The sequence below is a fragment of the Fusarium coffeatum genome, assembly GCF_003316985.1.
Source record: "Fusarium coffeatum strain FIESC_28 chromosome Unknown BRIP53273_contig_17, whole genome shotgun sequence".
In the NCBI taxonomy this organism is placed as follows: domain Eukaryota; kingdom Fungi; phylum Ascomycota; class Sordariomycetes; order Hypocreales; family Nectriaceae; genus Fusarium; species Fusarium coffeatum.
Genome location: NW_022157815.1, coordinates 1 through 27,680, shown reverse-complemented (window position 1 = coordinate 27,680; position 27,680 = coordinate 1). Strand labels below are relative to the sequence as shown.

General features: G+C 48.7%; 10 protein-coding genes across 10 annotated transcripts; 5 read left to right on the top strand and 5 right to left on the bottom strand.

Moving 5' to 3' along the window:
* Nucleotides 1–140: 140 nt before the first annotated feature.
* Nucleotides 141–3,392, top strand: FIESC28_00638 (uncharacterized protein; the record flags this gene model as incomplete). The annotated part of the gene is made up of 5 exons (XM_031154789.1): nucleotides 141–352; nucleotides 458–886; nucleotides 1,486–1,645; nucleotides 1,706–1,818; nucleotides 1,874–3,392. 5 exons carry the CDS (start codon nucleotides 141–143, stop codon nucleotides 3,390–3,392), a joined length of 2,433 nt encoding a protein of 810 aa, XP_031021153.1.
* Nucleotides 3,393–3,881: 489 nt separating this feature from the next.
* FIESC28_00637 (uncharacterized protein) lies at nucleotides 3,882–5,105 on the bottom strand (the record flags this gene model as incomplete). The annotated part of the gene is made up of 1 exon (XM_031154788.1): nucleotides 3,882–5,105. One exon carries the CDS (start codon nucleotides 5,103–5,105, stop codon nucleotides 3,882–3,884), a length of 1,224 nt encoding a protein of 407 aa, XP_031021152.1.
* Nucleotides 5,106–6,778: 1,673 nt separating this feature from the next.
* FIESC28_00636 (uncharacterized protein) lies at nucleotides 6,779–8,479 on the top strand (the record flags this gene model as incomplete). The annotated part of the gene is made up of 4 exons (XM_031154787.1): nucleotides 6,779–7,132; nucleotides 7,192–7,505; nucleotides 7,553–7,900; nucleotides 7,948–8,479. 4 exons carry the CDS (start codon nucleotides 6,779–6,781, stop codon nucleotides 8,477–8,479), a joined length of 1,548 nt encoding a protein of 515 aa, XP_031021151.1.
* A 267-nt stretch (nucleotides 8,480–8,746) lies between these two features.
* On the top strand, nucleotides 8,747–9,979 carry FIESC28_00635 (uncharacterized protein; the record flags this gene model as incomplete). Its single annotated transcript, XM_031154786.1, has 1 exon — nucleotides 8,747–9,979. The coding sequence occupies one exon, from the start codon at nucleotides 8,747–8,749 to the stop codon at nucleotides 9,977–9,979; it is 1,233 nt and encodes a 410-aa protein (XP_031021150.1).
* Nucleotides 9,980–10,546: 567 nt separating this feature from the next.
* Nucleotides 10,547–12,349, top strand: FIESC28_00634 (uncharacterized protein; the record flags this gene model as incomplete). Its single annotated transcript, XM_031154785.1, has 6 exons — nucleotides 10,547–10,805; nucleotides 10,851–10,920; nucleotides 10,968–11,276; nucleotides 11,329–11,445; nucleotides 11,497–11,610; nucleotides 11,938–12,349. 6 exons carry the CDS (start codon nucleotides 10,547–10,549, stop codon nucleotides 12,347–12,349), a joined length of 1,281 nt encoding a protein of 426 aa, XP_031021149.1.
* A 440-nt stretch (nucleotides 12,350–12,789) lies between these two features.
* Nucleotides 12,790–14,229, bottom strand: FIESC28_00633 (uncharacterized protein; the record flags this gene model as incomplete). The annotated part of the gene is made up of 4 exons (XM_031154784.1): nucleotides 12,790–12,855; nucleotides 12,910–13,090; nucleotides 13,146–13,947; nucleotides 14,001–14,229. The coding sequence occupies 4 exons, from the start codon at nucleotides 14,227–14,229 to the stop codon at nucleotides 12,790–12,792; spliced, it is 1,278 nt and encodes a 425-aa protein (XP_031021148.1).
* Nucleotides 14,230–14,942: 713 nt separating this feature from the next.
* Nucleotides 14,943–16,509, bottom strand: FIESC28_00632 (uncharacterized protein; the record flags this gene model as incomplete). Its single annotated transcript, XM_031154783.1, has 3 exons — nucleotides 14,943–15,712; nucleotides 15,764–16,172; nucleotides 16,225–16,509. The coding sequence occupies 3 exons, from the start codon at nucleotides 16,507–16,509 to the stop codon at nucleotides 14,943–14,945; spliced, it is 1,464 nt and encodes a 487-aa protein (XP_031021147.1).
* A 1,821-nt stretch (nucleotides 16,510–18,330) lies between these two features.
* Nucleotides 18,331–21,031, bottom strand: FIESC28_00631 (uncharacterized protein; the record flags this gene model as incomplete). The annotated part of the gene is made up of 8 exons (XM_031154782.1): nucleotides 18,331–18,669; nucleotides 18,721–19,010; nucleotides 19,060–19,237; nucleotides 19,288–19,551; nucleotides 19,604–19,885; nucleotides 19,934–20,050; nucleotides 20,104–20,664; nucleotides 20,714–21,031. The coding sequence occupies 8 exons, from the start codon at nucleotides 21,029–21,031 to the stop codon at nucleotides 18,331–18,333; spliced, it is 2,349 nt and encodes a 782-aa protein (XP_031021146.1).
* Nucleotides 21,032–23,515: 2,484 nt separating this feature from the next.
* FIESC28_00630 (uncharacterized protein) lies at nucleotides 23,516–25,024 on the bottom strand (the record flags this gene model as incomplete). Its single annotated transcript, XM_031154781.1, has 1 exon — nucleotides 23,516–25,024. One exon carries the CDS (start codon nucleotides 25,022–25,024, stop codon nucleotides 23,516–23,518), a length of 1,509 nt encoding a protein of 502 aa, XP_031021145.1.
* Nucleotides 25,025–26,109: 1,085 nt separating this feature from the next.
* FIESC28_00629 (uncharacterized protein) lies at nucleotides 26,110–27,414 on the top strand (the record flags this gene model as incomplete). Its single annotated transcript, XM_031154780.1, has 1 exon — nucleotides 26,110–27,414. One exon carries the CDS (start codon nucleotides 26,110–26,112, stop codon nucleotides 27,412–27,414), a length of 1,305 nt encoding a protein of 434 aa, XP_031021144.1.
* Nucleotides 27,415–27,680: the final 266 nt, after the last annotated feature.

Here is a 27,680-nt window from a genome sequence, read left to right as displayed (position 1 = left end):
GTTTTCTTTATTATTTTCCTGCGTTCTCCTCACCTCACGCTGTTTTCTGTTACGGTTACTGAGAAGAAGGAATCTTTGCAACGTCACAACTCACAATCACAATCACAATCACAACTTACAGTCACAGTACCGCCATCACGATGGACTCTCTCAAAACAAGCTCTGACGATGAGCTCCTGGACTTGATTAAGAAACACGGCGCAGACGATGCGATCGACATCGTGAACCTTGCGCGTCTTACCAACAAACCTCTCGACAGGGTAGGTAGGTCATCCTACGGTGAATTCACCACTGGCATTCGAAAGATCATCACAGGCTTATCTAATAGAGGTATCGGGCTCATCAGGCCTGAGTATGAAGTTCTGAAGTTCTGGGCTTCTTAACTTGGCGTTGGGGAGCTGGAATTTCTCACTACCCATACCCATGCTATTTTCGACGCTCGTCCTGATTGGGGTAGTGAATATGATAGGCAGTTTATTGGAGACACAGTCAGCTGCATCAAGTCTTGGGTTGCTAGAAATGACAAGAAGTTAGAAGACTGGACTTCCGAGGGTTATGCTTGGATTTTGGCAGAAGCACAACTTATGTGGATGTTCCAGGCTATGTTGCGAATGGAACTTACGTGCAAAGACTATCAGGACAGCTCTTCTTTTGATAAGCTAGAGCATGAGTGGGGTAAGGAGCGACCTGATAAAGACAAGACTCCTAACTCACAGATGAGAATAAGTCAAATTGGGTTTGACAAACACATTCTCAACGAGTGTATTCGGATTTGCGATGAATACATTCAAGCTGGTAACGAGTGGCAGGTAGCTACCGATACATCGGGATTTCTGGCTGAATGCATCCACAAATGTGATGAGCAAATCCAGATTTTGAAGGAGCAGTAGGTGTCTAGATTTGTGCCACCAGGGCTAGGGCGTGGAGGATACTCCAGGTAGGTAGGTACACAGCTGGACTGAGTACCGGATAAAGGTTTGCTTGGATAGTTTTGTACTGTAGCGATAGCAGTAAATTTATGCAACCCCTCTTTTTGAAAAGCCATAAAAGATATGAAGACTTGAGTCTATGATCAGATCAGATGTACCTACCTGTGAATTTGAAAGAATATGAAACCAAATAAAGTATGTACAGTATGTGTAAGACAGCCAACTGAGAAATGTCGTTGGCTTCGGTACCGGGACGGCCGGTGATCACTTCTACTTATGGCTAGCAAACTTAACCACTTTGAGTAACTCGCACAGAACCGATTCTGATTGGACCCCTTTCTTCAACGGGTGGAGGCTTGAGTGTGAAAAAATGGCTCTAAATGATTTTCCCCGCGGTGGGAAACACACCAGTTCAGTCTCAGCTCAGCTCACCCAACACAAATCGCCTACCGTCCAGTCCAGCCCAGCCCATCGCATCCCTTGACTTGGCGGCGGACATCACGTCACACACGCCTGTGTTGCCCCAGTACTGCAGCTAACAGCAGATTATCTCCAGTACGGTACCCGTTTTGTCAGACTGCAGTGCAGGGTTTGACGTTGGACTCGACTCTATGGAGCTGGCTATCAGATCTCCTGGTGGCGGTGTGCAGCAGACCCAGAGTGATCCATCACCTCAGAGTCAGAGTCAGAGTGCATCTGCCCGGGCCAATAACAAGGTGAGTTTACTCTATCTCTCAAGTACTGTAGGTCAATGTCATTGACACAAGCTGTGCTAGCAAAATGTCCCGAAACCCAATGTCGCGGTACTTGACGTCAGGGACGGTCCGAATGCCACTAAGAGACAACGGGCTAAGACATTCAAGACCCGCACTGGCTGTAAAGAGTGCAAGTGCGTACATGTTTAATTTACCTGATACGCACAAGTGCTGACCTGACCTTTCCAGACGCCGAAAAGTGAAATGTGATGAGGGTAAACCGACATGTAACCGTTGCAAGGCCGTTGGTCTGGAATGTCACTTCCCACTCAGCTTAACGGCCTCTTCCAGGCCAACAACCAATAACACGACCACAACCGTAAGTACAAGCACAATCAAGACCAACAAGCTTGGTCGTCTCAACTCATACACGGAGATTATCCGTGACACTCCAGCTGGAGGCGCAATAGCTACTGCAATCCCGGGAGGTGATACCCGCATCCTGGTTGTACCAGACTATGTCACAACCGTGTTCAAGGATCAGACTTCGTGGGATATGTTCTCCACTTTCCTCTTTACAAACGAGCAGGGCACCTCTCTGCCTCATAATACGCTGGCTGCTATTACACCCCAGATTGCACACACCAACCCTGCCATCCGTGAGATGTGCTGTGCTGTAGGTGCTGCTGTGGGTGCTTTCACTGCACCCCACGTGATTGGTGAAGCAGCCGAAAAGGCCCAGCAGCTCTCTCTCATGTACTACAACCGCACCATCCGTGCCGTGAGGGCATCTGGAACAGGGCTTCAGTCATTGCTACAGGTTGCCCACGTGGCTGTCATCTTTATGGTGTACGACATGATGCGCGGAGATATGAAGGCTGCAACTCTGCATTTCGACCACGCTAGTCGGCTTTTAATTACCTACTTTGGGAAGCGATGTGAGCAAGAACAGGTTTCCCTGTCAGACCTAAAGCTTGATGCCCTTGAGTCGGCCATGTTTGACATGTTCCAGCGATTGAGCACTTATTCTTGGCCTCTGGAGCTGGGCATCAATGGTGATGATCGTCCCGACTTCAAGGGAGGTAAGCGATGCTGGGGCAGACACAGATATGAGATCTACAACATGCCCGCATCATTCCGAGACTTGGATGAAGCTTTGCGATGGTGGGACGTCACACAGCATCACATTTCGCACCATCTCTTTGACGATGAGGCTGTCGTTGATCCCGAGTCCAAAGCAGCATGGGAGAAAGCCTTTACTGTTCTTGACAACTGGCACCGCGCTTTTGTCCTGCTGTATCGCAGCACCGAAGACTATCAATATGACTACCCACATCGTTACGTCACGGCTTGTATCTTTGAAGCTCTCTACACAGAGTGTCTCTCAAGCCTGCACTTACAGCTCGATTCCGAGACCAAGGTTTTGCCCGACGCAAGACCCATCTGGCGTGAGATCATCCGCACAACACGCCGTATGCAGCAGGAGCTGAGAGAGACAATTGACTGGAACGTGATGGACAACATGGTCGTCAAGGCATTGGTCATTGTACTGTTCAAGTGTCGTGATGCGGAGGTGAGGAAGGATGTCAAGGTGGTACTGGAAGAGGCGGTTGCATGGTACGGACAGTCATGTTTGGCTGCTGTTATGCTGGGTATTATGACTATGAAGGCGCACCAGATCCCCGTTCAGATGAAGAATATCGAGAGGGCGGTTGGATGGCATCTTACCTCAATTGGGTGTGGTCCAGGAGTAATTAGTATTGGATAGATGGTACGGTACGAATACGCTAGGGTTAATAGGAGTTTATGGTTATTTCATGATGGTGGCTTTAACGAAATGTTGACCAATAGCAAATGGGTAGATCCGACGGTGTTTCAGTGTCGTCTCCTGATGATTTGAGTGGAGCCCACTTATCTTATCTGCATCGGCTGTCGGCGATCAGCGAGAAGAGGACTTCCTTCCCTTCCACAAGTCAGCACAAAAAGGTACTTCCAGTCCTGAGTGGGGCTGCCTAAAGGTACCTTCACAGTCTCTTAGTGCAAGCTTCGTTCGCCCTTGTGCATGCGTGTCCTCTCAGATCCACTTATGCAGGGGAGCACACCTTTGTGCGCGATTTCTCACAAACCATAGTTATGCTGAGCAGGCTCTTGCACAAACTTTTTCATTGTCGAGGGTAGGGTGGATGTTGACCAAATCGTTAACTTCATGATTTCTATCGCTAAACTGACAATTTTTCAAGTATTTAATCACTTCTCTCTACTCCACACCACGCAATGTCTTTTTAGCAAACCCTATCCGTGTCTTTTCCGCATCGAAAACCACATACGCGGCCTTTAGTGCGATATCCCCAATAATGTTGAGGTCCGAGTCAGAACTCGACTGTAGTCCGCCGAAACACTGGGAACTTCCGGCTCTGGGTCCTGCTAAAGGAGCAAAGTTCATATAGGCACCCGGTACTGTGACTCCTGTTTTGCCGATGTAAAAGGTAAAATCAGGAAGGTTTGTATCGCAGGGGAAGACGTATCCTCCTGCTGTTTTGTCAATCTCTGATCCCTTGACTTGGGAGTAGTAAGCTTCGTTGATTTCGTCGGGGAGCCAAATGAGTGAGGTGCCCGTATCAGCGATAACTTTGGTGGATGTCTTATTGAGCTTGCCGTCTCCAACGGTGAATCCTGTAGATGTAAATGTCCACATGCCCTTGGACGGGTCGACATCTGTGTAGACGATATCACCGGTATATGCTGTCTTGTTGATGACACCAAACGTATATGTGCCTGGGGCATCGTGCTGTAGGTCTGCTGTGAACACCCCAGCGCTATGCTCCTCGTTGACATTCTCGAAGAACGTCTTCTGCTTCTTTGGCGTGACTGTGTTGATGGAGTGGAAACCCAGTCCCACTAGTCCATCGACATTTTGCTGCTTGGAGAAAGAGTCGTGAACCTTATCTGCCACCTGTACAGCTTGGACTTGCACCGAGAGACCGCCGATCGAAACTGTGTCCTTCACCACGTGCCCTGATGCGCCACTTCCATCTCCGTACTCGATTAACCACTTTGCGTCGTTCATCTCTTTACAGGACTCAGATGCTGTAGAGTTGTATCGAGTGCGACTACCGCCAGCAGCAGCCGACTTCGACCCATGAACCCAGAGGTCCGATGATCCAGTATCAAGATCCATCTGGAATGTTTTTGGGGGGTTGCCGATTTGAACTGGCGTTAACCACTCGGCATCATCATCGATAGGTCTGTTGGTAACGGTGCCAGTTCCATCACGGCGAGCAAGGGCTGAAGCGGCGAGATAATCGGGAAGATCAATGTGGTACTTTCGATGCACTTTGAGAAGCGCTGCGAGGCCATCTCGCTTATACACTGGATTTCTGACTTGTTGAACTGAGTGTTCTGTAGATGGTGTGAGGGTCGGAAGTCCAGCAACCAGTGAGAAAGATGCGAGCCCGCTCGAGAGGAGAGATGAGAATCTCATTATAAAAGAGAGTATTGGTAAAAAAGGAAAGAATGAAGTGAATGTGCTACACACAAGGAATGAAAGAGCAGAAGCATGCAATTGAGAATCTACCTAGATCTAGTAAAGGGAACAGACAACCTCATATACCCCCAGTTTGTGGAACAGTCCAGCATTCTCCGCACATCAGAACCGACCCGATGGACACAACATGAGCTTGTTTCTGTCGACACACGCGTCAAGTTGTCTAGAATCCATGTCACTGGCCGAAAGACCCGACGAAAACAGAGTTTTTGCAACCCTCCACAACGGTTCCCGGGTTGAAACGTGGGTCGATCAACGGGCGGAACTCAAAATGTCTGTTTTGTGGCGGTCCAGACTCGTCGTCTTAGTGGTTGAGAATGAGTCGTGATGTGGGTTTGTTACTGTACGTAAGCTGGGTCGACGTGGAGGTTGACACGCGGCCAGCAGAAATGTTTCACAAGGGGCCTCAGGAGAGGTGATGATAGACAGGAGATGATGAGCAAGAACCGAGAATGTCTGATATCAAGCGAGATCTTCAACAAGATATTGAGACTTGTGGGTGACATCTACACAATTGTCGCAGTCTTGGTCTTTCATTGTACAGTAAAAAATGTTTCTACTCCACTTAAAACTCTCTCTAGACTGCCCTGCATTAGCGTATGAGGATGATGCCCTGGAATGGTTCCGGAACTTGTATCCGTCAAGGATTTGACCGCCCAGATCGCCACATCCCGGTCGGTACAGTACACTACAGTTCTGAGCACAGTCTTAGTACCTAGGGTTTACAGTCTTCATAAAAGTCTGTTGTTGCCCACTAGTCAGATGTTCTAGAAGTTGAAAAGAATTATTGTCTATGAACATCCAGTATAAAGTGTTTTAACTGTTAGTGCTTTGTTTGTCCATTGATGGCACTTCTGTGACGTAGCTACTGTAGCCAAGCCGGGACTTGTGGACCGGTCTACAGCCCGTCATCGAGTCTTGTATGTAAGAGTGACGCAAATTCCAAGGCCGGACTGCTCCCGAGGCTAGTTGATTGGTGCAGATCAGTTCACGTGATATGCAGCAAGTCCCCCTCTCCCCCTCCGCTTCAATCAAGATCGATGAACGCCCTTTGCTACCCTATCGAGAGTGTGAATATTCTCATTATTTTGATCCCAAATTATGTCTCGACCGCTATTACCCGCCCCATCTCATCACCATAGAAACTCAAGCTCAAGCAGCCAGAGTCCCAGAAGCGATTCCAGCTTAACTCTCTCGAGCGGTATTCCTCTAAAGAAAAGGACCAAGCCCATTGCTTCGGCTTGTGTACACTGTCGAACCCGCAAGTCCAGAGTGTGTATTTACAATATGTAATTGGTATTTCGCTTTTAACAAAGTTTTCCTAGTGCGACGGAGCCAGACCTAAATGTACGCCTTGTGAAAGACGGAACTTGACGTGCCAATACCAAGCCAGTTCCCAAGAGCTGCAGCAACAGTCCAGTGCCTATCAGCAACTGTTTTCTATCCTTGCTAGCAAACCTCACAGGGAAGCCACAGAGATACTTGACAGGATACGAAAAGGCCATGATGTTGGATCCATTCTTGGACGTATCCGAGAAGCCGATCTTTTACTTCAACTACATGTCAAGCCCAACACTCACTACCAATATCAGTTCCCATACTCTCGAGATATGCCTAAATTTTTGATGCGAGACCAAAATCATTATTTCGACTCGTGGATTTACAAATTCTCTTCAGACGGACCACAACCCGACGAAACACTAGTAAAGGATCCTATCATCTACCAGGTTCCATACCATGCTGCTGAAGTCACCGACCCCCATCTAGACGCCATCAAGGCAAAGAAATGGACCAAGATAATCGACGATGACAAGCTTTTGAGAAAACTCATTCAAATTTATCTCCTCAAGGAATATCCCTTCCTTCCCGCCTTCCAGAAGGACTACTTCCTTCAAGATATGCTTTCAGGCCGCAAGCAATACTGCTCACCCCTCTTGGTCCATGCAGTTCTTGCGTCTGCTTGTGTAGGTACCACCCAAAGAAGAACCAGCAGAACATCGATTTCTAAGAATCTGATTCGCAGCACGGCTACTCTGAGGCGGCAAATCGTGCCGAGTTCTGGAATCCACAGATGTTGGGGTATCAATTTCTCGGCGAGGCACGGCGGCTGTGGGAGCTTGAGGCTGCGAAGCCGAGGCTGACGACCATCCAAGCTGCCATCGTGTTGTCGGTGGTGTACGATGCGAATGGTGCTGATGAGATTGGGAGGCAGTACCTTGCACAGGCGGTTGCTGCGGCTCATACAATGCATCTCTTTTCTCAGCCAACACAAGTTGATGATGAGGTTGAGTACAATGCTAAAGCCATCACAGCGTGGTCGTTGTTCGGACTACAAGCGTGAGCTGATCTAATGATGATCTCAAGAGTCTGCTGACCGTAAACAGTGTTCACAGTTTTGCCGTCTTCAAGGCACCGTTATTATCCATGCCCCCCAGCATAGCGCTGCCGGAGATCTCCGAAGAGTCCAACAACTACGGTGATCTTTGGCTTCGCTATCCATCGAGCAAACGGCCCATAGCGGTGAACTACAGTCATACCTTTATTGCCTTGGCCGAGTTTCGAGCCATTATCAACGACATGGCTGCCATGTTCTTCATCAAGGTCGAGAGACCGGTCAACATGACCATCAATAGCATCCAAGGATTTTGTGTTCGGCTCGACAGTTGGTATCGCAATCTTCCCCCAGATCTTACGGCAGAAGAAATATGCTTTCCCTGGCAACTCAAGCTTCAGTGAGTACCAGTGTATCAACCCCCGAAACGTGCTAATTGTTTTGTAGTATGCATTATTACAACTTGATCATATTCCTCCTAGAAACACTTAACGTCACAACCCCACAAGCACTGTACGATGCAAGCGTGCAGAGAGCACTGAACGAAGCTAAAGTTCGACTTGAGACCATCCTCCGACTATACTACCTCCGACATGGCTACGAGTCATACGACCTCTTTCTTCTTTCGTTGTTATCTTTCCTAGGCTTTATGCAGATCAAAGCCATGAACAGCATTGACTCAGGAGAACTAGAGAGCAGACGATCAACGGTGGCGCTGGCCGCCAAGGGACTTCATGATCAAAGTAGAAATTGCTATCTAGCCGAGATTGTCTTTCGAATCATGAAGAGGAATATGGGTGCTGATAGTTACTATCTACTCAAAAATATTGATATTGGAGATGAGGACGAAGAGGCGTCGATACGAATGTCGGAGCAAGTTCATTCATCATGGCCGATTGATGTTCATTCCATTGATGAGAACGCGGATAAGCAGAGAATTGAGAATTTGATCAGGAAGACAGATAGACTTAGGGTATAACCAACTAGAGCGGGGATACGATGATACACAGGAGGGTAAATAGAGGAATATTCTATTAGATGCGCTCTGTAATATGTCATTGGACACAAGTCCACCAAAGAACCCATGGCTTGATCTGATAAGATATTGACAACCCGGATGATACCACGATGACTTTAGCCGGCTCCACACCAGCTCAAGTCTAACGTCATCAGTCTCTAGAACATCCGCCTAGGCCGACAGGACTTCATCTTTAAACATCATCCATCTCATTAAGAAAGAAACATAATGACTTCTTGGTACAGCGAGGCAAGCTCCCGTCCAGCTTTCGCCAGCAAGCAAGCTCCCGTGATCAGCTTTGGCCGACCCTTTCCAGAATTATGCCTCAAGCAAGTCCAAGAGCATTTCCAGTGCTCGCGAGTCTACATCATCGCGTCCCGTTCGTTATCAAACAACACTTCTTCTCTTCAAGATCTCAAGTCTGCTCTCGGGGATCGCGTTGCAGGTGTTCGTATTGGCATTTCGCCACATACACCCATTCCGGAGATAGTCGACATTCTGGCCGAAGTCAAGACCCTCAACATCGACTGCATCGTGACTCTTGGCGCAGGTAGTCTCACGGACGGGGCAAAGCTTGTGCGTTTTGCCATCGTCAACAATGCTTGGACTCGCGATGAGATTGACACGCTCTGGGGCGGAAAGTCGCATAATCCGAACATGCGGGAGACTTTGCATAAGCCGACGATTCCCTTGATTTGTATTCCGACCTCACTATCGGGTGGAGAGTATCAGGCTATCGCTGGAGCGACTGATGAAAAGACCAAAGCCAAGCATACGTTTGAGCCAAACGTCGATCCAGACTTTGTCATTCAAGATCCGCAATTGACTACCACGACTCCTCGGAAGGTCTGGCTTAGTACTGGAATCCGAGCCGTGGATCATTGCGTTGAGACATTGTGCTCACTCCAGAGTAACCAGGATGGCGACGACGCGGCAGTAAGGGGTCTTGAGAAGTTGATACCTGGTCTACTACGATGCAAGCATGACCCAGAGGATCTGGATGCTCGCCATCTCTGTCAGATAGGTGTCGTGGAAGCCATGCGCGCGGTATCTAGTGGTGTACCCCTGGGTGCCAGCCACGCTATCGGTCATCAACTTGGCCCATTGGGGGTTGGACACGGTGAAACGAGCTGCATTCTTCTTCCTGCTGTGTGTAAGTTCAACGCCAAAAAGGGCGTCAACAACGATCAGCAGAAGAGGACGCTCGAGATAATAGTGAATCAGGAACCTGTCAAAGAACTCATGCAAGGCGTGGAGGATCAAGACTTGGGAGATATTTTGGACTTGATTATTCGAGAATTGGATATGCCGAGGACACTGAAGGATGTTGGAATCGGTTCTGATCACTTGCCTGGTCTGGCTAAGAATAGCTTAAACGATATTTGGATCAAGACTAATGCTTACACGATTACAAAGGAAGAGGAGGTTATGGAGATTCTGGAAGCCGCCTCGGGCGAGTAAAGCACGTTATCTCGAGGAAATTGTCTGTTCAATGCAACCCAATGCAAACATTTACCAGTAAAACTCTACTGGGCAGCTGACAGGTGACCAAACATGATCAACCAACAATGGCTAAAAGTCTCGTTGTCAGACAATTCAAGATGATCTGATCAAGGGTGACGTGTGGGGGTTCATCCAAACCACGTGAACATCAACACTCGGCTTTCCCGCCTCGGCCAACCGCTGCGCGGGGGATGAAATATTAGTTCTAGGGACAGTAAAACCTGTTCTTTCTTTCAGCTTGGCCAATGGATTTGATCGCCATGCTTCCAAGAGTGTGTTCTGCTGATCAGCTGAGCCTTGGAACACGCTCTCGTATTCGTCCGTGGAATCCTCGGCAACGAAGGAGATCAGCAAAGAATGTCATGTTACATGGCTTTGAGCTTACATGGACTGCAAGACAAGAAATGTTGGTCGAGATGTGGAAAGGATCACCAGATAGTCTTACAAGATAAATGCAGTCCTTCTCCTCACTTAACGTTCACGCCTCGCTCACCGTTTAATCAATTGAGATAACCACTACTGAGAATGCCTGCTGGAGCCCCTCCCAAGCGATCCTACTCACGTACTGACGCTGCCGTCCGCGTCGAGTACCCCGAACATCATGAACTTCCGGCCAGCAAGCCATTGATTGGTCAAGGAGGACAATTCTCCAAGCCAACTTTAGCCTCGCTGTCTCTCGAAGGCAAGACCATCGTTATCACAGGCGGCGCAAGAGGCCTTGGTCTGGTCATGGGCCAGGGTATTGTATACTCTGGCGCTAATCTTGCCATTGTTGATTTGAACAGTAAGTTGTGCTTCTGGAGCTACCGGCGAAGCTGATGTGTTATAGAGGATGAGGCGCAGTCTCAGGTCGGCCAGCTGACAGATGCTTTCAAAAGAGAGAACCCCAACAGTGAGACGTCAGTATTCTCATCGGATTATGAGTAAAGGTCTAACGGCTCTGCAGAATCCCAAGAGTTACAGCTCACTATGCAGATGTCTCCGACCCAGACTCGGTGACTAAATGCATCGCCGAGATCCTCAACATACATCAGAAGATAGATGGTCTTGTCACGTCAGCTGGATTTACTGAGAACTTTGACGCAATCCACTATCCGATCGATCGCATGCGCAAGCTGTGGGGTGTCAATGTCGACGGGACCTACCTATTTGCTGTTGCTGTTGCGAAGCACCTTATGGAGCGTCAGGTACCCGGTAGTATCGTGGTTATCGGAAGTATGTCCGGTGCTATCGTCAATGTCCCGCAACCCCAAGCGTAAGTTCTCCGTCGAACATATCGCCACGAGTCTGCTAACATAAATCACTAGGCCATACAACGCAGCCAAGGCAGCCGTTCGTCATCTTGCTGCTTCTTTGGCAGTAGAGTGGGCTCATGCCGGGATTAGAGTCAACTGTATTTCTCCCGGATACATGCTGACTGCTTTGTAAGGCCATTACTTTCGCTATCACCAGAGTTCGTTACTAACAGTTATCAGAACTCAGAAGATCCTGAATGATAACCCAGATCTCGAAAAGACTTGGACGTCTCTCATTCCTCAAGGACGTATGGGTCAGCCTCGGGACTTAATGGGCCCTGTGACGTTCCTGTTGTCAGATGCATCTTCCTATATGACTGGGGCGGACCTTCGAGTTGACGGAGGATATACCGTTACTTAGACACGTTAAGAGTGTACAGCTCTATGGCTATAGTAGTCGAGAGAATATGCAATTGAACTTACTTACAGCTTTCGTTCCTATCTATAAGAACCCCTTTCCACTGGTATTCCCTGTCCATCAAGCTAGTATTAACCCCACATAGTAAAGGCCATCAATACCACTAAATCTCGTCTGACGTAAGACTCCAGCAACTCATAGGGCCAAGTCAAGACTTTCACCATTCATCCTCTTGCATCAGTCATAACTTACTATACATCAAGAAACTCACTTACCACACCGCACGTGCCCAACACTCCTACGATGGCTTTCGCAGATCTCGCGGTATACCTACTCGGCATCGGCTGCATCATTCGAAGCATCATGGCCTTCACCAACCCCCAAGCCGAATACGCCATCAATGGTCTGAAACACAATGTCACTCACAAAGACGACGCGAGTTCAGGCCCAATCTATATGCTGGGACTTTGGGAGCTCATTGTTGGAATATTGCTGGTTGCCAACCAAGCAACTGGGGCCAAAGATGGTGTCATGATTCTATTGGTCTTGATGGGCCTTTACAGAACCGGTGTTGCGGTATTGCTCTATGGGATTGGTGATGAGAACAACATGGGCAAGGTTTTGGCTAACTTAGGGACTGCTTTCATGCTTTTTGTTGGGGCCTTGTCCATGTAGTCGATTGATGAGTGATAAAGGGTTGAGATTACGAATATATTTGAGAAGGATGCGGGAGAGATGGAACGGTTGGCACGTCGTGTTTACTTTCTTATTTGTCCCGTCTATCGTATTCAACGTCTAAGTCTCGTCGCCATGACCTGTGCCATGGCGGTCGAGTGACTGGGCTGTAACTCTGACACTACTCAATAATCCGGGACAGTTCAATGCCGTTGCCTGGTGCCAATGAACTGTGCTCGTATATGAACAACCAGAAGACGTGTGAAGCACGCATGGACTGTGGTGGACTAACTCGAGTGTAGCGATGCATACATCAATCGCTTGCTCGCCGGATGGGCGGCAAGAATGATGAATTGCTTTCTCACCGGGCTCCCGTGTTGTACTGGAATAGCTCGGTCTTGAGGAAGGAGCGGAGTACTACGCTTTTGATGTGCAGTCGATTATTGACAGGCCTTCAAACTGGCGACGACAGCAAACGACAGGAGAGGAGAGATAGCGTAGCAAGTCTGCGGTGATGTTAGCTGCGGTGATCAATCGACGTAGTCAATGAATTTGCTTACCATGAGGACTCGAGCGATAGACATCTTGTCGTTCTCGTCGGCATCATCTACTTCGGCCATGGCCACGAGCTTCATGGCAGGAGGTCCGGCGGGCATCAGCATCATGGTGAACCATAGAACAGGGTCGTCGCCGAGGACGTCGGTCTGAGTGATCAGCATTCGGATGAAGGCAATGCTTAGCCTATTTACATCATCGTCAGTATTGAGACCTTGGGAGGGACAAGCATTTGACTTACAGCGGCCAGATGATGAATCGGATGAGAACGACCATGGAGAGAGGGAGCCAGTGGAGGTTACCAGAGTCGTGTCCGCGGCGCATACGTCGCAGACTGTGTGCAAGCTTGATACCGACAACAATGACCTGCAGAGTGACGAAGAGCTCTCCGATGTTCTTGAGACTGACAGTCAACCAGGCGTTGAGGAAACCTCCGTCTTCGCTGTCATTGAAGAAAGCCTTCTTGAAAGGTGGGACGAAGCCGAGAATGACACCAATGAGCGCGCCAACAGTGGGAGGACTAATGAACTGAGTGACGAGCGCCAATGCGTGTTGAACTCGAGGGTGGAGCTTGTCCCAAACGGCGTGCTGGGCTTGTGCAGTGCGGCGGGAGTATTTCTTCGCGTATCGGGGAAGACGGCCGGGGAGGAGAGATGTGCGCTCATGAGACTCTTGGCTGTCAGTTGGCTGGTCGTCGTTGTGTCCAGCTCGATCGCGGAGATCTTCATCCATTGACTCGACGGGATCCTCGTCGCTGACTCCAAGCAGCTTTCCACCGAGACCGAATGTGAGCATGTTGGAGACGACGGAGCAGACGAGGAAGAAGGACTTGGATCGGTCGATGATACCGTCGCTGCTGTCATCATCGGACTTGGCGAGGGTGGTAAGAACGCCAGCTGAACCGAGTGACTGGATTAAGAGAAGAGGGAACGAGGTGGTGTTGTTGAAGGTGATGGCGGGAGTGAACCACTTGGGCATCTTGAAGCACTTGGTGAGTGCGTATCCGATAGCCATGGAGGCGAGGTTGTAGACAAGAGCCCAGACTAGAGACGGTATCTGTTAGTAGAAGCTCTGCGACATGTCAATTGGGACTTACTGAGAATGGTCAAGTACAGCGACGCATTGGAGGCTTCAATCTGGGTACCCAGATTGACGATAAGCAGAGCAGGAAGAAACATCTTGATGCAGACCTTTGAGATCTGAGCACCGCTCTCAACAGAGAGCAGCTCAGTCTGTCCCGCGATAACACCATAGAAGATGGTCAACAGAACAGATGCCGACGCCTGAATGGCGCCGACAAAGGAGCTGACGATGCTACTAGACATGATGACTTTGGCGTGATATTTGTCAATGGAGACAGCAGGAACCAGAGAAGGAAATAAAAGAATGTCGCGTGCTTTTGTTTAAACGCAACGCGTTCCTGAAAAAGGAAACACCTGTATTACGTCAATGATCGCGATCTTGATGGTCCGGAGCAAATGTACCTTGAAAAGCGGGACTGACATCTCCTGTAACTGGTTTTCAACTTAAGGTTATCTTGGAACAAGCATCTTGGCGAGTGCCTGTGACATAATTTGGAGGGGCTATTGGTGGATCAAATCCAGTGTGGCAGCCTTGAAACTGCTGGCTTGGCTGGCAGTTAGCTGTCGCTGTCAGTGGCTGTACCCTTATAATGGTTAGCTTGGCTTGAGACTGCTCACAGCAATGGAAGACACGCCTCACTACAGCATGCTTGAGACTCTCCAATTGACTGGTTGCATAAGCTCCAGAAACATCCATTACTCTATGATTCATGCCGTCACCATATTATCGGCGGTACTCTGAGGTGCAATAAACTATCTTGAGCCTCAATCACGGTCCAAGCCAATGCGGGTGAATCGGCAGCGACCGTTTTAGTGCTTCTCAGCGGTTACAGTGGGTAACTCCACTAAACAATCGTCATTAGCGCTCGAGGTTGACAGCTCGTCAATCAACAAGCGCAAACTCTCATAAACGTCCAAAAGTCAATATTCTTTATTGCATTGCTATAGGTACTCAACTATGTAGCTCTATGCCCTGTGTCGCCCAACAACTCGTACTTTTGCGGTGCATGGTTTGAAGGCATCTCTTGCGGTTCGTGTACTTCAGTCGATAACTCGTGGTAGCTGTTCCTCGATGCCAGTTCCCCTACCGAATTCTTGCCCTCTTCCGAAGCAGCTTGTTGACGTCGTCTGCGAAGGAAGAAGAATCCAGCCGCAGCAATGGCTAATACACCGACGCCTACTCCAACGCCAATTCCGGCTTTGGCGCCTGTTGTGATGCCCGTGGGCGAATCATCTGTTGCTTCTTCGTTAGAACCCGAGTCTGTTGAGTCGCCGCTTCCATCAGATTCGCCCGAATCGGGTTTCGCATTCGTCGCGCTCTTCAAGTCAGGAGTCCTGGCATTTTCCCACGTTCCCTTTCCATTCTTATGCAGCTCCAGAACCTTTTCGCCGCTTGTATAGTACACCCAGACCTGATCTGTATCGAGAGGAGATACCACGGCCACTCGTCCTGACTCGTCATCTGCGTGCGGCCACTGTTTCTTCCCGGGGCTCTCCTCCTCTTCCCAAGCGCCGTCTGTCTGGGATATGACGTGCAGGTCGGAATCTTTGCCGATGTAGAACAGCGACAATTGTTGTTTCGTAGTGGACGAAAGACCGAGATTGACAGCGGCGGTGTCAATGGAGGCCAGTGTAAGGGAACTGCCTGCCGATGAATCGAGTCGGATGTCTGAAGGATCGGTCTTATTCGTCGGCGCAGGGCTATCGAAGGGTGTCGGGAACGACTCTGGAACAATTGTCAGCTATCGCGACACACTGATTCAAGGGTGCTTCCTACCTAGTGTCCATTTGTTCTTATTCTCCTTGTTAAAGCGAGCAACAGCGATGTTCTTGGTATCGTATGGATAAGCGACCGAGACATTCGTGCCCTTTGTTTGCAGAGCAGCTATAGCCATACCGCCAGTATTTTTGAGCGACACCGGTCCATCATATCGCCAATCGGTATCGTCGTCGTACGCCAGCAAATTGACCAGCCCGTCTTCGTCGTGGTAGTAGAGACGGTAACCGCCCGAGTCGCCCAGCTCTGTCACAGCTAAGCCAGTCTTGTCGTGTACAGATGGCACGCCTGCCAAGTCGGATACAACATCGTTGCCGTCGGGATTGAGCTTGTAGCTACCGGTTGTATTGTCGCATGTGAAAAACGCATTGATGATCGAGTCGTCGGTTCCTTGGTAAAAGATTGAGGCCTGTTCTGTCAGTGCTGCTCTCACAGCATCGCGATTGAACTGAGCGACTTACAACAGGCGTGTTCAGATCATCATCCCACCAGCCCGTGATCGCAAGCGGCGTCGCAGCCTTCGGTTGGGCCTTGACAGGGAATTTGTTTGGTTTGTCTGTCGAAAAGGCAGCCGAGCCATTGCTGGTACAGGAGCTGTGAAGAATGTTTCCAGATCCGGGATCTTGGTAGGCGAAGTGAGGAGTCAGAGTATCGGGCGACCAAGTCCACCAGCCCGCCAAACCCACGACCGTCTCAATGAGCAGACAGGTGAGACCCAGTATTGAAGCGACAGTCGAGCGAGACATGGCGATTGCAGAAGAGGATGAGCCTGCTCAGTTAACAAACAGGCGCGTCCATCAAGGAGCGCTTTTGTCAACGTAATGCAGAGAAGAAGCGAACACAACGCTGACAAAACAACAAGTAAACGACCACGCCAGTTCAAATGCGAGAGGAAAAAAAGGTCCAAAGCAAAAGACTCAGCCCCCAAGTTGAGTGTGCCTTGGGGGTGGGTATACATACATGGGGTTGTACAGAAGTTCGCAGGGGACAGGCCGATGAGGACGAAATTAGTAGAGATCATTGCGCAGGGGTCTCGTCCTCTTGCCCAAGCGTTTGTTTGGCTGTTTGACCACCTTGAAGCACTAGTGCTTATCATCAACAGCGCGAAGGGGACCTTCGGCAGTTGGGGCTGGAAGCAAGAGTCGAGAGATGATCTGGTCAAAGAGCCAAGGTACGTTTTGGGCAATGTGTAATGTACCGAATTGACTCAATTCCCACAGAGCTTCAATAAGCTTCAATGTCAAGTCAAGGGTGTTCTTGTTCCAACGGCCAATAGAGTCCAGGGTCCTCGGAGCTTTGAAAGCCAGTCAGCACTAACATGTTGATCTGGACCTTCAATTGGCGTGCCTCAGGGTAAATGTGGAATCACTTTTACCCCTAGAAATTAGGGCTGAGAGGTTGAATCCGCACCTCGACGAATGTTTCCTTGTTGGGTAACACCTCCGTCCACAGGGTTCTGTTGATTTGCTGCGGACCGTTGGGCTCCGATGCCCATTTTGCAACTCAATGCGGTCCATATTGCTATACGCGGAAGCCGGATAGAACGATCTCACGTATCACTTGTACAAGCTTGTAAGATAACTTGCAGAACCTTAATTCTCTATGGATAGCTAATCGAGAAGAATTATATTGATGCAACGTTTCTTCTTAGCTCCTGGCCGTCTTTAACTCCAAGACCTCGTTTAGGATACGGCGACCAACAACGAACCCAAATATTGGTACCATTATCGTATAGCAGTTTGAAGAGCGAAAATACGATAAGACAGACTGTTCAAGGTACCATCCCCGACACCTGGTCGCCACCAGCAAACTACCCATAACAATCTCCCGGCATCATAACTAAAACCAGTATAGGGTAATATTCGATACCGAACCATCTTTTATATTACTATCACCAGTAATTATCAGGTTTGTCTTTAATACTTACCTAGCCATAGTAGTTCCATCCACTATCGAAACCTCAATTAGAGTTACAGAGACAATGCCAATAATCATGGGCCAAGAAACCCCCGAGATACATCAGCGAAGTCAGAACCTTGTCAACATCATACTTTCACAGAAAAGCCGACATACATAACCATGTTCAACAAGGGAAGGGCACACCGACTTCTGCTAATTATCTAGGTAGTCTTGGAAAGCTCCCTGGCAAGAAGGTTTTCCTCTAACAGAAGAGCTGTCGGCATCTATACGGTTCGTTAAGGTTAAGAATGGTACCGACGGGGCGATTAATACATACAGTGTCTTGAGAAAAGAGGAGAGTGCGACAAAAGCTTGAGGTAAAGGTTCTGGACCAGTCGCGGTGTTGGATTCACATGCTTCCCGCATGTCCGGGTCGTCGGAGATCAAACTGGGGCAGATGATATAGCTGAGGTTCTTCACCTACTTCGGCCCAACAATAAATGCTTTGGAAGAGAAGACTTAAAATATTAGTTTAGTAGTTGGCGATTCACTGCGTATGGCTTAGCGTCTGTGAGGGCTGGTCTCAAGGTACCCCGGTTTATTGTCACGAATTATACCTACATAAGCATCGCAAATCTTCTATGTACACTCCTTCAATGCCTCCAAACTTATTCAGGAACAGGGCAAAGATCATAATTGCCATCAGCGTTATTTCCCCACCAAGTTGGGAAAGGATGTCCAGGACCACCAGCACCGAAAACAGCAAACGAAAGGATGAAAAGAACAGTGAGACTTGCACCGTCAAAAGCACCTGTCACCAGGTATGAGTAGTCTCTGAAAATGCGCGGGCGGTAGTTTCGAAGGTAGTACTGGACGAAGAAGCCGGATCCCAACTGACTCAAGATGACGCATGTTTGACTCTGGTTGTAAGGAATGTAACCAGCGTACTGGATGAATTGAGCGAAGTTGATATCGGCAACGTCGAGGTTCTTGATCTTGGGGAAAAACTGGGATGTGTCAGTATGTGGTTTATAGAAGTTGAAGTGCAAGAGTTGTACCTTGTAGAAAATGCGATGCATAACGACCAGACTAGCACCGACGAGGAGACCGAAGGGTACGAGTTCATAAGTACCACCAATCTTGTAAAGGTAACCAGCCAGCGCCCATGAGGTTGCGTTAGTGTTGTATGACTGCATCGTAGCGCCACTCCAAGAAGAGTTTCCATCTCCATCTTTGAGCAGTTCTCGGTTACTGCCCACAATACTGATCATGACAGCGTAGTTGATGAAACCTCCAAGGATGGTTCCCCAAATCTGTGTGAGGAACATGACTCGTGGAGGAATTTTAACTGCACAAAGAGTTAGCATTGAAAGCGAAGGGATGCATAGAGGACTGACGGTATTCGCCCATCTTGAGATCACCAGACAGGTTGACAGCGTTGGAAATGACGTTGTGAGACCATGCAGCGAAATACATGTTACCCACGGGCTTTCCCGGAAGCATGAGACCAGCCAGCATCTTTGACAGGTTGTTGGTCGCAATTCCATTTCCGTACCTAGAGTAGAGCAAAGTGCTCTGAGCTGTGAGTTAGCATCAACCACATCCGACTAAATGCGTCGACTTACAACAGGCGCGATGACTGAGCCTACAACGAGTGATACGATGTAGGCCCAAACAGGGAGCGTAATGTTCTCCTTGATCACGACGATGAGACCAAGAATGAAGCTGCCGACCAGAATGGTGATGTACCACCACCAGGGAGCCTCTTTATAGTTTTTGGCCATGTGTTCGTGGTGACGATCATCGTAGCGACCTTCCCTGGCACTCCTGAATGCCTTGACAACGTCCTTGCCCCAGAAGAGGATACAGTGGAGGATTAGAGCGCCGATCTGACTATCGTTAGCTCACGCTGTGAAGGAGATGGAAGCTCTTGGGACTTACCGCAGCGTTGGCCATGAACATGGCATAGGCGAAGGTACCGGTCAACCTGGGGAGACCAATGTTCAATAAACGCTGTTCGTTAAGTACACCACCCTCAAAGACCTCAGCAATCGGGTAAGTCGTGCCGTTCTCGAGGAGAAGTCGAGTGGACATGAAAGGGAGGGACTTGGCACCCCATCCGTTGCCGTAGTAGATGCCCACCATGACGATGTAGCAGACGAAGAATCCAGCGGCCATGTGGGCCTGAAGAGGAAGAGGAAGAGATGTGTTGAATGAGGTAATCTATGAATATCAGCATAGCTACAGACATCCTTTTAGTTTATTACTCACATATTGCCAATCGAGAGAAAATGTGAAGAGACCAAGACCTTCGTTGTTCGTAGCTCCACCAAAGATGAGGGTGAGATGTTTGGCTTTTTCGCCGGTTGCTTTCATAGCGGCGAGACACTATTGATGCAGTTAGTAGTGTATATATAGATTCTATGGCGAAGGTAACATACCGGGATGGAAACGGAGTTAAGCCAAGGGAAGATATAAGCAGGAAAGAACTCATACAACGACATTCCAGTAAAGCTGTACCAGAAATATCGAAGGGGCTTCGAGTCCTTAACTTCTTGCCAATGCAGACCCTGGAGTGTCTTGACGGTAGGCAAGTTACTCCAGAACACCGCGTCGACGTGCCAAACTGCCACAGGACGCATGACACCACACAAACCATAACCGAAAAGACCAATAGAAATGGTACTCAGGATGACAGTGGTAGGACTCAACGGCATGTTGTAGAAGAGATCCTGAGCGGCAAATACTTGGACACTCTCTGCAGCGTTTGAAGCGGAAGTGGCTGTGATGGCGCAGATGGCATGCTCTTTGAGACCCCATGGACCAGGGTTGATGAACTTGATGACCTTGAGCCAGAACGGTAACGAGCCAGTGTTACCGCCGGCTCTCCACCGGGCTTCGAATTTGTCACCGCGAGGAAGGGCGAAGGCCCAAGCGTTTCCGATGAAGTATGAGATGAGGACGATGAATGTTCCCTGAATGGTGATCATGGTGGGTTTGAACTAGCTGATATTAGATGATGCTTACGATAGCTAAACCATCATGACTTACTGTATAAATCTGGTACATCACAGCTTGGAAGCAGGCAAGACCAGAGGAGAGTAGAAGACTTCGGAATGTCAAAGCGCTGTCATGGTCGTCTCGCATGGGAAGCAAGTGGCGCGAGGCATCGGCACCAGTAACGATGATCGCATCTTTGCTGTCGCTGTCGCTGTCGTCGTTGCGCTCAACTGGGAGGATTTCGGAGTCCAACGCCGCTTTCTTGGAAATGTCGACGCTCTTCTCGTCGGCGCTGTGGACTGGTGATACCGAGGCCTCGGTACCATCAGGGCCACGAGGCCCCTTGGCCTCAATCTCGTTGGACGGCATAATCCAGTACGTCGATTCCCAGAATGGATAAGAATGGTAGAGTCGACACCGGACTTACTGGAGTCTATGGTTCAAGCACCTTTCACAGTTCCATCGAGCAATGCGACCACCCCAGAATATATCTGAATCAGAGTGGGTTTGATGGTAGGTGACACCATTGTCCTTGATAATGAAACAATGTAACATCTATCGAGTCTAGATCGCATATCATAGAACCGAGCGATAAGACACGGCGGCCTTTCCACAAATTCCCCAGTCCCAAGCGGTTCTTTTGCCAGGTAGTCCTTGGCATTTTGCCTTCCGTTCCTCATATCCGACCATTAGCTTGCTATACCAAGATCCGACACGATATTGAAACCTCGGTAGCCTGCCTTTTCAGTCTTAGTTGCCTATTGCACCCCGGCCACGTTGTGTTGCAGCTCCCCAAAGCTGGGGTGACTTTGCCGCGTTTAGTGTGTCCATCCACTTCCTTCCTGGGAGAGCCGCACTAACAAATATATGCCTTTTCCGTCACGATGGGAACTTGTGTAAGGGATCCAACTGTTACAGGAGAGCTTTAATTGGTTAAATGATCAATTGCTGTTGGACTGTGCTTGATTGCGACATGCCGATTTACCAGGGTCCCGCAACAAAAGGTCCCTTAGCGATAATCATAAAAGCCTCATTGGGTCGCATCTCATGATCCAGAAGCCTTTTCTTATAGCGTTGGTTGCTAAGCTAAGCCAACATATATCGCAATACTCCGCAGGGCCAGTTGTTCTTGTTCCAGAAGGATGGGATAAGCCTGTCAGCACTCAATTGATAAGGTTTAAGTGTGACATCGCTAGTGGAAGAGACTATGCTTTGGGGACTCTTGATACAATTTGACCTGATGAACTGAAAGCTCCTCCACAAGATTCGAAACAATCAGTGACCACTGGCTGTGTCCAATGTGCGGGCATTGAAGATATCACTCCGGGAATAGATACGGACTTTGCCATCCAAAACAATGGGGTCTCCTTGTCCGGGGACGACCAACAACCAAGATAGCGGCGACCTTTTGCAACGCACGTCAAATGCAACCAATCTTGGGGTCTGGAACCTTTGACAGTCGCCGAGAAGCGCCGACAATGGATTCAAGCTTAATGTTGCCGATACCACATCGCAATCTGGTCATAGGTTACCTTTGCTCTTATCTGGGGCGATTCCTGCCGTCCTACCCGGATACCAACCACGTGATCTTTCAAAAATGGATAATCTTGGGAACTTTTGTTTATTGTTAAGTTGTTCGTCAGCAACCTTGCAAAAGGTATCATCAAACGCTTGATAGGGGCAAGGACTAACTAGGCAAATCATCATCTCGAGTTTTACTTGAGCGTCTCGTCAGGCTCATTTGCTCGTTGAATCATACCTGCTATGGCCCTTTTTGGAGTTGAATTTCTGCACCTAGAATGCCAAGGCGGCTGCCGAGCCGGTAATCAATGGATCCCAAACCTGGTCCTAACTCATCCATGCGCAGCCATGTTAGCTTGCGTCTTCGACGCTCTGGCGATCCTTCCGTGGGGGTATCATCTCAACAGCCTATGGTCTACTACTACAGGCTTGACAATTCTGGCTACTTGGCCAAATCTCTTTCGGAGTCTACTTTCACGATAAATAGTCAGAATGCTTCCGATCACCAATCTATAAATGAAGTTTACGGCGACAGAAAGCCTGCTCATCTCGATCCGGGAATTATTCTAGGGTTCATCTTGTTAAGTAGAGGACTGTGTTTATGCCATGTTCCGGGCCTATTCGCAAATGCTCTTGTATTACGTTACAAGTAAAGCTTTCAACGAGTCAAGTAAAGCCGCCTTATTTGAATGATTGAGGCACATGGTATTGGGACTGAATCGGACTTGGCCCTGACTTGACTTGACAGGATTTGTCTAAGCAGACCAAGCCTAACTTACGTTTGAATTTGGTCTTTCGGGTCTGCCAGTAAGAGTGGGTTTTGGGATTCTGAGCAAGATCATGGGTTAGTGACAGCTTGCAAGCTTCTCCTAGCATCCGCTACCTGGTTGTATGACTTCAGTTTCGCGCGTTACAGACCTTTGAATGGCTATATCATGGCCGGGCTGGACAACCAAGATACTTACCCTTGACCTTTAACTCTGCCCTAGTGAGTATGATAGGGAAAGATCGCAGTCGATCAAATGTGCATGTATCCCTGCTTAGCGGTAGCACTGGCTATTATTCTCATCGGCATACTGTTTTGTTTACCTCGCCTTGTGGCAAAAGACCCTGTATTAACTTCTTCCTGTCTTTTGCTGTGTCAGATAAAAATCGCATCTAGCTTGGCTAGCTCTTTGCCAGTAGGTAATGCACTTTTGACTTTTACTCGAAACAGGATGCATCGAAGTACGCAAGGAGCGTCGTAGCAGAGACAACTAGATTTGAGTGTTATGATAATATATATCGAACTGGTAACCTCAACCCGAGACTTCATCCGAGAACAACCTCAGCTTATGCCAACCAGCTGAACCAAGCGGACCAACTCTTCTTCACACGAGGGCGGTTGCGCACATGAAATTGCTTACGCGGCCTCGCAAAATTACCCTTCTCCCACTCATCAGCCTCATAATCTCCGTCCTGCAAAGTGGAACGTTGGGAGGCCATTCCAAGTATACCCTCGTCATCCATCAACTCCAACTCGTCAGGCGAAACACCGCTCCAGGTTTCTTCCACCTTCGAGCGACCTATTACCAATGGGAACCAGGGCTTCGGCTCGTATACAATCCCCTTCTCAACGATCGGTTTTTGCTGTCTCCAGATATCATGCTGCCGAGAAATAGTCTGGTTTAGTTTCTTGAGCTTGACTATAGCAGGCGGTCTCATATCGTCAAAGAGCTTTACTTGAGGGACTATGTGAAGCAGCGTGTAGTCGATTGTCTCAAGAAGTTCTGGCATCCACTCATCCTCTTTATGTATTGTGTAGTTCGGGTGGTCTTGTTGTGCGAGTAACTGTTGGCGAATTTGTACCAGCACTTCCTCCGTATGTCGTGAACCTTGTATAAAGCTCCCCAGAGCCTCCGTTATTCCGATCAGGTTCTGATTATAGCGACTCATTCGGTACCAGTAGGTAGAAATCATGTCGATCTTCTTGGCCGGCGTAGGAGCATTAAATATACGCGCGGCCGAGTCACGAACAGTGTATTCCACAACCCTAGCACACGCCCAGGCGAATGGTGTCCACGGATCGGACTCGGAAGGTTGAAAGACAGGAATACTGCGCCTCAATCCGCGAATTTGGTCGCGCAGCTTTGGATCGGGCCCCGGGATGGAAGCGTGTCCCCACGCATTGAGACCTGTCTCCACATCGTCTAGCTCAATATCGAGCATGAGGAAAAAGCTCCAGGGTGTGACCTTGACAAGGTCGTCAATTTCCCAGCGCGACCTGAAGGGGACCACGGTCTCGCGGAAGGTGGTGTGGACGTGAGAGATATCCTTGGTGAGCGGGAGGGTGAAATTCGCAGTGGATGTTGAGAATGTGGGAAGAATCCATGCTGGATGGCCGATGTAGGGAGACAGGGAAAAAAAGACAATAATGGCGGCACTGATAAGGTTTGGGGTGTTGAGCAGGCTCGTGGCGCTGACAAAGTTGATTCTGGGGGCAAGACCAGTCCTTGGAACAGCTTCGGGTTCGAATGATTCATCTCTGACTGACATTTCACTTTCATGAGATTTCTTGGACCTGTCCCAGGCATCCCGAAAATCCGCAACCTTATAGTCTAGCGTGACGTTGTCTTCACCAGCCATCGGATCATTAGACAACACCACTTTGGATTGCGGCAAGCACGGAACAAGATCGATGTGAGATTGAGGACCGAGCCCATCAACCGTTGATATGTGTCCCTCGAGCTCTGGTGCTGGCTCGGAGTCATCATGACACAAAGATGAAGAGTGCAGTAGCTGTCGATGTAGGGACCGGAGATTGTACGTCGAGGTACGCTTCAGGACATCGTTCTGAGACATGTTGGGACAAAGAGATAAGAATTCAGAATGAATGATGCAAGAGTCAGGATGAAAATGGGAAGAGTAAAAATGAAGGATTCGAGTTGAATTGCTGGTAACTAAAATAGGACATAGAAAAGGACTAGTGTATTTACTACTTGATCACTGCAGAAGATACAATACTTAAAGATGTAGTGTATACTTCGAAAGTCATGCCGAGGGAGAACAAATGGCTTCCAATTTACCAGCAGGTGGCCTCGGATGGTACTAAACGCATTGACACAAAGGCGCTTCTGGGCAAAGAGTTCGTAAACACAGAATACATAGCAAATATCCATGGAAGTTCCACAAGCTGTCAGCTGGTTGTACCGGAGTAGCACGTCGCAATTGGGAACTCATTTGAAAGGTTATCTCGTCTTATCTTAGCACTGTCATATATGATGTGGACAGCAAGAGATTAGCTGTTAATAACGTAGCAAAGAGAGAACCCCTACCCTGCAATTGCTCGGTATAAGTTGGGTTCAACGAAGGGACTTGAAAACGATTGTATGGTGTTGTTCTGTGTTTATTTGTTCTCGGGTTCTCGTCAAGTCCATGCAAAACATTGGTCCCCTAAAAGCGTTGCATTTCCAGGCCCGCGGTCCTCCAATGATCCATTCTGATAGCACCGAGATGTGGAGGCACAGTGGATCAATCTCTCAATCCGCTAGAAAACCCAATTGAACCAACATCCAATTTCTCTGACCTGACTCGAAATTATCGGTATGAATTTATCGTCATACCATTCGCTCAACTTTCTACCGTTGGTTCAATCGCCCGACAGTCCCTTGGCATTAGTCACGCCGCAACATAGGATACAACCAACAATTACAAAGTGGATCTTTTGAAATGATGCTATCGCTAAACAAACCCAAAGCGACAACTTGGACTCCATTATTCGGAAGTCTGGCCGAACTTCTAGGCAGACATTTCATGTGGAGTTCAGCCTTGGATCGAGCAACTGAGCTCAGCAGACTGTTTACTTAAGATGGATGAACTAGACGTCCAGTTGAATTGATCTTCTTCTACGCATCTCCTCCTTTCTTCTTGTAAACAACTCGTTGAAGATGAGATTGCCGCCAATAGTTTCGTACTACATCCGGTACAGCTGGCAATTTTTCAAGAGCCTATTGCGAGCCTTCGGATATGTTTTCCTGCTTACTTTACCCTTCTCAGGGTTTACTATCTTCATCAATTTCATCAGAGGATTCGTTCTTGGTAAATGGTTTCATGAATACCAGGCGGAGCAGCCGCGCTTGTTCGCGGAGAATATGATCACCTTCGAGACACTTGAATGGTTCAAAGAGCCATATGGCGAGAACTATCTTCATAGCATGCGAGCTCCATATCACATCCCGAGGCTGTATAATCCTCTCACCTGGACTCAAGATGTCGGAAGCAGGAGGCACCAAGATTGGAAAGGGACCAACGTTCTAGTTGTTGCATATCTCAATGCTCTATATCGAGAGAGGTCTTGGTATTCATCAGGATGGCATCATTGGATCTACCTCTCGGCAAATGAGGCGCCATTGAGCGAACCCTGGAATGAGGACCCCTGGGATAAGGCCTTTCTCGAGTTGTTGCAACATAGAGATATGTATGAGGACGAGGAGAGATGGAACTTCAACTACATCACATGTCCACAAAGTTACCTCTGCTCGTTATGGAGAGTCGATGGGCCAGCGCTGATTCATCTTACCAACGAGCCGCTCGAGCAGAAACCGACCCAAGAACAGTCACGCACGCCCATCCTTGATCCTGTGCACGTGCGAATCTTCGATCTTCCTCTCAACGAATCGGTTATCCCTGGGAGGTTTCCCACACGCTTCGAGCAAATGCGATCAATCACAGCAAGCAATTCGACGTATTGGATGAAGAAGGGGAAATACTCCGAATATGATCGACTCCGTCGACAAAGCGACAAACTTCTCACAGATCTCGAAGATAAATACCCAAAAACATTGGGCATGCTGGCACAGGCCGAAGATAAATGGACCAGGTTCACCGGTGCAGACACGACGTATCTCATCCACTATAGCCAAACTGCCGGGTCCCTTGCTGGATATTATGCCGGCCGTAAGGGCGCAGATTACTTGGACAGACTTCAGACTTGGTGGAGACGATACAAATATACACAGTCGCCACAAGGGAAGGAGAAAGAGCCATCAGGGCCGGATCCTGTCGCGCAGGAGCTCCAGGGCTTTTTGGACGCTATGAGCGAAGAGGATAAAGAGGCATGGGGTAAAACCTATGCAGGCGGCATAATATTGGATAAGATTCAAAAGGGGTTGGAGAAGAAGGATTGGGATGGGAGGGATGATATTCTTGCGGATATCGAGAAGGCTTTAGGCCCTGAGGACATTGAAAACTAACAGCATTTAGCATCTGTCAGTATCAAGCTCGCCATTGCCTGCTTTTGCAAGCACAATATATCACCGCCGCCCACATACTGCGAATGGGAAGCCTCTCAGCATGATCAAACAGTGAGTATATATAATGAAATTAGCCAGAAGACAATCACATACGACCATACCTACCAGAAAATACGGGATCCCGTCCGCTCTCCCATAGTCAAGCTGGTAAGGGGCGGATTAGTAGTTGGGTCGGTGACGACCAGCGAATCCCCGCTGTTGTATGT